Source organism: Arvicola amphibius, chromosome 11 (assembly GCF_903992535.2).
Source record: "Arvicola amphibius chromosome 11, mArvAmp1.2, whole genome shotgun sequence".
NCBI classification, from domain to species: Eukaryota; Metazoa; Chordata; class Mammalia; order Rodentia; family Cricetidae; genus Arvicola; species Arvicola amphibius.
In genome coordinates, this window is record NC_052057.2 from 55,654,545 (window position 1) to 55,661,770 (window position 7,226).

The following is a 7,226-nucleotide window of genomic DNA, read 5'->3' on the forward strand; positions in this document are numbered from 1 at the left end:
ACTGCACGTTCTCCTGGGTGTATTCGTGCAGGTTCGGGAAGGCGGAGGGGTCCAGGAACCTGGAGGGGACAACCTCTAACCGGAGGCCCTGGGGGCATGTACGGGGCAGGGTCAGTATCTGTCAATCACTGTGTGAACCCACCCCTCCCCGAAGTGTCTTCAACGTATTGCCCAGGATGTCCCGCCTCAGGTACGCGCTCGCAAACAGCACCAACAGCCCGCGGAGCTGCCAGAGCACCGGGGTCAGCGCTATGGCTGGACCATGGCACTTCCGGTGCGCGGTGGGAGCCTCCAGGTCAGAGTACGCCCGGACTCCGGTGACGCACTTTCGTTTCTAGGTGCGTGAGAAAAGTACCGCCAACCGAGGGACACGCGAAAAAAGTACCGCCGCCCGGGGGGGACACCCTTCTGAACGCACGAAGAAAGTACCACTGGACGAGGGGAACGCTTCTGGGCGTGCGAAAAATCTTACGCCTGGGGAGCAACGCACTTCCGCCGCCGTCTGCGATCCTAACAGAGCAATGCAAGCTTGAGTCCGCTTCCGCCGGATGTTCCGCGTCTGGTGACAACCTTGAGCCGCCGGAGCACCAGGGTCAACGCAATGGCGGGACCAAGGCACTTCCGGTACGCGGTGGGAGCTCCCAGGTCAGAGGTCGCGGCTCAAGATCCCTCCCTTGGATGCTGCCAAACAGGCAGGGGGATCACTGTGAAGACATGGCGACCCCCAACAGGGAGCTTCCGGTCCGGAAAGTGTGCTTCTGGGTCGGAGTACATGGGTCCCGCGATCTTCACTGAACAACACTCAGCGACCCGTTAGTTTAGGAGGCAGGTGAGGGTGGCGGAATTTCCACCCAGGGAAATAGGAAACGGCTCGCGGTCCCATGGAGTCGGACCCGGGAACAAAGCGGGTAGCGGGCGCGGAACGAAAGCACAAGGTTGTCATCAGACGCGGAACATCCGGCGGAAGCAGACTCAAGTTCACAGGCACTTGCATTGCTTTGTAAGGATCACAGACGGCCGGCGGAAGTGCGTTGCTCCCCAGGCGGAAGATTTTTCGCACGCCCGGAAGCGTTCGTCCAGTGGTACTTTTCTTCGCACGTTCAGAAGCGTGTCTCCTGGGCGGCGGTACTTTTTTCGCGCGTCCCTCGGTTGGCGGTACTTTTCTTGCGCGCCTGGAAACGGAAGTGCGTCACCGAAGTCCGGGAGTCCACTGGGCACTGTAGCCGATGGAGTGGCAGAGATGGCTGCGGCTTGGTCGGAAACGGAGCCCGCGGCTGTGAGGAGTGCGGAACCCGGAAGTTCCCGCAGCCATAGCGACCGCCGCAGCCACCATTGTTCCCCCCACTCCCACCCCTCAGGGCTGGAGCTCGAGCTGCTGCACGAGGAGCAGAAGCAGCGGGAGGAGGAGGAGGAGGAGGAGGAGGAGCGATGGGGGCAGGGGCGGGGCCGTGGACGGTGACATCATGGGGAAACCCCGCCCTTCCGGCAGGAACAGCGGAGGCTGTGGGAAAGGATCCGCAAAGGAGCAGAAGCTGCTAAGCCGCGCGGAGGTAAGGGAGCGAATATGTACATGTATGTAATGTGTGTGCTGCGTGCGTGCGGATAACGTGTGATGTTTGTTATGTGTGCGATATATGTGTGTGCGTGTGGTATCTACATGTGTCCATGCGTGTAATTTGTGTATACTCATATGTGTGTCTGAACACGTGTACATGTGATATATGAGCCTGTGCGTGTATGTATTACGTGTGCCACTGTCTTGTGTGTCATTTCCCCTGTGTGTGTGCACATCGTGTGTGTGAATGTCACGTGTGCGTGCATGTGAGCTGTGTGAGTTACATGGGCATGTGTCACATGTGCCTGTGTCTTGTGTGCATGTGTTGTGTGTCGTATGTCATGTATGGCCATGTGATGTTTCACGTTTGTTCTTTGTATGTGGGATTCATGTGTCACGTGTGCACCATGTGTTTTTGACATGCTTACCTGCCCTGTGCGTGTCGCATGTGTGACGTCTCCGTGTGTGTGTCCTGTGCACGTGCCCCGTGTCTGTCGGGCGGAAGCGGAGCTTAGGAACAGGTGAGGGCACAGGGCGGCTCACACAGACGGCCACGGCCACAGTGCATGCTTGAAGCCTGTGCCCACGGACCGCTACAGCGTGGACGTGGGTTTCTGTTTTTTTGTCCCCCTCTCCACACACACACAAACACACACGGTTCTTGCTACCTTTTTTCCTCCCTGAGAACCCATCACGTGTACCAGGATAGGTGGGAAACCCCGACATCACGTGACTGCGTGAGCTTTGTGTTTAATAAAATCTTTTCCCTGCACCTGGTGTCTGCTACGTGGTCCTTTCCCACGGTCACGTGTGGGCGCCATCAGGGTTCGGGGTCCGGGTGCTGAGTGATCCTGGTGCTGGGTGATCTGGGTGCTGCATAATCCGGGTGCTGAGCTCAGTTCCTCCCCACTCCCCCGCCCCCCTCACGCCTGGCCATAGCCAGATCATCCCAGATTAACCCAGTTTCCAGCACAGGGGGAGAAGATGGCAGAGGCTGCGGAGGGGAACCCGGAGGACAGGGATTTCCGCATCCTCATGGACTATACGCACGGCTTCATGGTCTCGCAGGTGGGTGCTGCGCTCAGTCCCCATGGGTGCTGTACTGAGTTTGCCTGGGTGCTGCAGTGAGACTAAGATGCTGACACCTTCGGGGTGCTGCGCTCAGTCCCCCTGCCCCCCCAGGTTCTCTTCACAGCTTCCGACCTCGGCCTGTTCGACGCCCTGGCCCTGGGTCCCATGGATGCCGCAGCAGTCGCCCGGGCCCTGGGTTCAAGTCCTCGTGGGACACGGCTGCTGCTGGAAACCTGCGCCTCCCTGGGGCTCGTGCAATGGGAGGACGGCATGGGAGGTGATGACGTCATGGGGCAGGACCTGTCAATGCGATGTCATATGGGGCGAGGCATTGGCGTAGTTGGTGATGTCGTAGGGGGCAGGCAGGGCCTGAGGTGATAACATAGGGGTTAGGGGTCTATGGATGTGATGTCATCAGTGTGGGGATTTGGGTGACACCATCTGCCCTGCACCTATGACGTCACCATCTCAGCCCCGCCCCGTGACGTCATTCTGGCTCCGGTCACGCCTCCGCAGGCCCCACCTTCGCCCTCACACGTCTCTCGCGCCTGTTCCTGCTGGCGGGCAGCCCCCTGTCTCAGTGCTCGATGCTGCGCTACCTGGCGGGGACCACGGTGCAGTGCTGGGGCGAGCTTGGTGGGGCCGTGAGGTAGGGGCGGGGCTTCTGGTGTGGGCGGGGCATGGGCGGGAGCTTCTTTGAACCGGATCCTGAGTTTTCCCATCATCCCCTGGGCCTCTGGCCCCGCCCACAGGGAGGGGCGGAGCCAGTATGCACAAGCAGTTGGTGTGGCCACGTGGGAGCCATTCAAGGCCATTTACAGGTGACGTCATCTGTCCTGTCAATGACCTGTGTCCCTGCCCTCTTCCCCGACAATCACCCCTATGTCCCTGCCCTCCTCCCCTGTCAATCATCTCTGTATGTCCCTGCTCTCCCCTGTCATTCTGGGAAATGTAGTCCCACACATCCAGGGCCCAGAAGAAACCCACTTCAAATCTCCACTGCAGGGCACTCTGGGAAATGTAGTCGCGCTCCCCCCCACCCCCTCTACCCCCGCCAACTACAGCCATTCACAAAGGGCAACATGGGAAATGTAGTCACCCATATCCCACTTCCTGCTACTGACACTTAGGACTCTGGGAAATGTAGTTCCATATAGCCAGGACCCAGATGCCCACTTCCATTTGCCACCGCAGATGCCCTGCCCCTCACTCCGGCACCACCCCTCACCCTGGCCCCACACCCAGGTCCCACGCTGAGCGCCTGCTCTTCATGCAAGCCCTGCAGGACACCTGGAGTGTCTACGGGGAGCGGGTGCTCACGGCTTTTGACCTCTCGGAGTTCAGGGTCATCTGTGACATAGGCGGTGAGCCCTGTCCTCTGGGTGCTGCGATGATTCTTCCCCTCCCCCGGGTGCTGCACTGAGTCCTCCCCTCCCCCGGGTGCTGCATTGAGTCCCCTACCCCCAGGAGGCTCCGGGGCCCTGGCCACGGCCTGCGCCCGTCTCTACCCCACCAGCTTGGTCTCCGTGTTCGACACCCCTGATGTCGTCGCAGCCGCCCGCACCCACTTCCGTCCTCCGCGAGGGGCCCCGCCCATTCGCTTCCTGGGAGGTGGGCACAGAGGCGCTACCTGGGGGTCATTCCGTTGTCTGAGTGGGCGGGATTTCTGGTTCCTGGGTTGGGCACTTCCTGTATCCGATGGGCAGGACCCTGCTCTACCACCCTGTCAATCACCAGGAATGGGAATTTCCTGACCCCGGAGGCCCTGCCCCATATCCAGCCAACCCCGCCCATACCCCTGCCCGGCCCCCAGGCGACTTTTTCCGGTCCCGCCTTCCGAGCGCTGACCTCTACATCCTGGCCCGGGTCCTGCACGACTGGACGGATGCAGACGCTGCAAGGCTGCTGGGGAGAATTGGGCGTGCGGGTGGACGGGGTTAGCAGCCGTGTTGCGGGGAGGGGAGGAAGGAGGATCATGGGGGTTGGCTGGGTCATGGGGAGGTCTCGTGGTCACTGAGGGGTCACAGGGTCATTGAGAGGTCATACTGTTCACAGAGGTCACACAGAGGATGCAGGGGTCATGGAGGTCAATCGGGTCAGTCAGGAGTCACACAGAGGTCATAGATCACCTAGGGGTCACCCAGGTGTAACAGGGTCACCCTGGAGTCAGGGGAATCACAGGGATCACAGAGGTCATGGGGGTCATATAGGGTTCGCAGGGGTCACCAGGGGCTCCCCTACCCCCCAGGCACCGCCCTCCTCCTGGTCGAAGCCGTGCTGACCCCTGGGGGCTGCGGACCAGTGCGCACGCTGCTGCTGTCGCTGACGATGCTGCTGCAGACACAGGGCCGTGAGCGCACAGAGGCCGAGTACCAGAACATGGCCGCTGCTGCTGGCTTCACCCGCTGCTTCCAGTGCCGCCCGACTGGGGGTGACCTCAACGTCATGCTGACCCGGAAGTGATATTGGGGGGGGGAAGCGGAGTGGGCACGGCCAATAAATCGGGCTGGGAGCCACTTCCTGTCAGTGTGAGAGCCACTTCCTGTCCAATCGAGATCCACATCCTCTCCATCCCAGATCCACTTCCTGTCCATCTACTTCCTGTCTATCTGGGACCCACTATCTGTCCATCCATGTTGTCCATCTGGGACCCACTTCCTGTCCATCCGGTATCTACTTCCTGTCCATCAACTTCCTGTCCATCTACTTTCTGTCCCGCAGGGATCCATTTCCTGTCTCTCAGGGATCCACTTCTGGTCCATCCGGGATTCACTTTCTCTCCATCTGGCATTACTTTATGTCTACCCGGGACCCACTTCCTTTCCCTCAGGGATGCACTTCTTGTTCCTCTGAAGCCACTTCCTGTCTTTTCTTCCTGTCCATTCAGGATCTATTTCCTGCCCATCTGAGTCTTACTTCCTATACCTCTGAAGCCACTTCCTCTCTTTTCATCCCTAATTCCTGTCTGTGAGGGATTTATTTCCGGTTTCTGTGTGACGTGGGCGTCGAGTGTGGGGTTCTGCGGTCAGCTTAGGAGCCTGCACACCCTCAGCATCGCCTTGTAACCACTTCTGGTCACAGTCGCGCGGAGTGCTGGGAAATGGAGTCTTTGGCGGCCACTTCCGGTCACTGACAAGGAGTATCATGGGAAATGTAGTCCCACACAGCCATTTCCAGTCACTGCCACAGAGGACTCTGGAAAATGCACTGCCCTAGAGCCTCTTCCTGCCACTGATGCATAGGTCCCTGGAAAATGTAGTCGCATAGAGCCAGTACCCAGAAACCCACTTCTGGCCGCCACAGCAAATCCTTCTGGGAAATGTAGTCCCACACAGCTAGGACCCAAAAACCCACTTCAAATCTCTGCTGCATACCACTCTGGGAAATATAGCCCCACCCCCCCATCCAACTACAGCCACTCACACAGGGCAGCATGGGAAATGTAGTCACCCATAACCCACTTCCTGTCTTACATAGCCATTTTCTGCCACTGATGCTTAGGACCCTGGGAAATGCAGTACCATACAGCCAGGACCCAGAAACTCACTTCCAATTGCCACCGGAGATCCCTCTGGGAAATGTAGTCCCCCCAGAGCCACTGACACAGGGCACCATGGGAAATGTAGTCACCCATAACCCACTTCCTGTCTCACACAGCCACTCCTGGTCACGGCCACAGAAGACCCTAGGAAATGTAGTCCCATACAGCCAGGACCCAGAAACCCACTTCCAGTTGCCACCACAGAGCCCTCTGGGAAATGTAGTCCCATAGAGTAAAATGCTTTCCCTACCATTCCCTAGAGACCAGATTCCATCCTACCATCAGGCTAGGGGTAGGGCTATATAAAAATGCTTGTTTATTCAAATGTTCATTAATTTATTACTGTGCTTACTGTAAGTTTAGTAGGTATCATTGCCTGTCCATGGCGAAAAAAGAAATTGTCTGGTTATGCCCTAAGCTCTGTTTGCCAAATGTGACAATATATGCACAAAAATAATCACAGAAAAGAATAATAAACTATTAAGAAAAAGATTATGAGTTCATACCAGTACTAAGTAACTTGGCAAAGAAAAATTTAAATTTCTTGTAGTAGTAGATTATAAAGTGCCAATTAATAAATACAGAGCTGATGTTTGAGTTGAAAGAAAATCAGCATTTTGATTTATATGTCAGAGTATAAGATTGTGTCAGTCACAGATCATTAATAAATGATAAATCTAGAGGCAAGTTCTGATTAGCAGCGTAATATATAAATGTTTAAAATGTCTTTGTATAAATTACTAGTTACTTGTAAGTGAAAAATTAATAATGTATTCTGGTCAGTATTATTTACTATAATAAAGTTGACTGGGTAACCAAAATTATGATCAGTGAGAACTTCACACATGATACCGAGAATGATGTTATTGTCTCTGTAGTAGTTAGTTGTTCAGCTATGAATGCATAGTCCAAGCCTAATTGTGAGAAAGCACCAAGCAAAGTCCAAGAAAAGAATTTCCTATTAGAAAGGGTGAGACTGGTGTACACCTGTAGCCTAAAGATATACAGAGTTTCTAGGTAGTTTCAGGTATTTTTCTTTTCAGTGTTTTTTATAATATT

General features: G+C 56.0%; 1 protein-coding gene across 9 annotated transcripts; it reads left to right on the forward strand.

Moving 5' to 3' along the window:
* The first annotated feature begins 612 nt into the window (after nt 1–612).
* On the forward strand, nt 613–5,152 carry LOC119826834 (acetylserotonin O-methyltransferase-like). 9 transcript variants are annotated; one of them, XM_042055999.1, is made up of 9 exons: nt 613–1,184; nt 1,490–1,550; nt 2,738–2,903; nt 3,143–3,275; nt 3,379–3,447; nt 3,821–3,990; nt 4,094–4,237; nt 4,440–4,562; nt 4,875–5,152. In XM_042055999.1, the coding sequence occupies exons 3-9, from the start codon at nt 2,792–2,794 to the stop codon at nt 5,087–5,089; spliced, it is 966 nt and encodes a 321-aa protein (XP_041911933.1). In that variant the 5' UTR covers nt 613–1,184; nt 1,490–1,550; nt 2,738–2,791; the 3' UTR covers nt 5,090–5,152. The 9 variants fall into 9 exon arrangements, with proteins under 9 accessions (XP_041911933.1, XP_038204265.1, XP_038204264.1 ...); XM_038348337.1 differs by lacking the exon at nt 613–1,184 and adding an exon at nt 2,519–2,623 and having other exon boundaries at nt 1,347–1,550; nt 3,872–3,990; XM_038348336.1 differs by lacking the exon at nt 613–1,184 and adding an exon at nt 2,531–2,623 and having other exon boundaries at nt 1,347–1,550.
* Nucleotides 5,153–7,226: the final 2,074 nt, after the last annotated feature.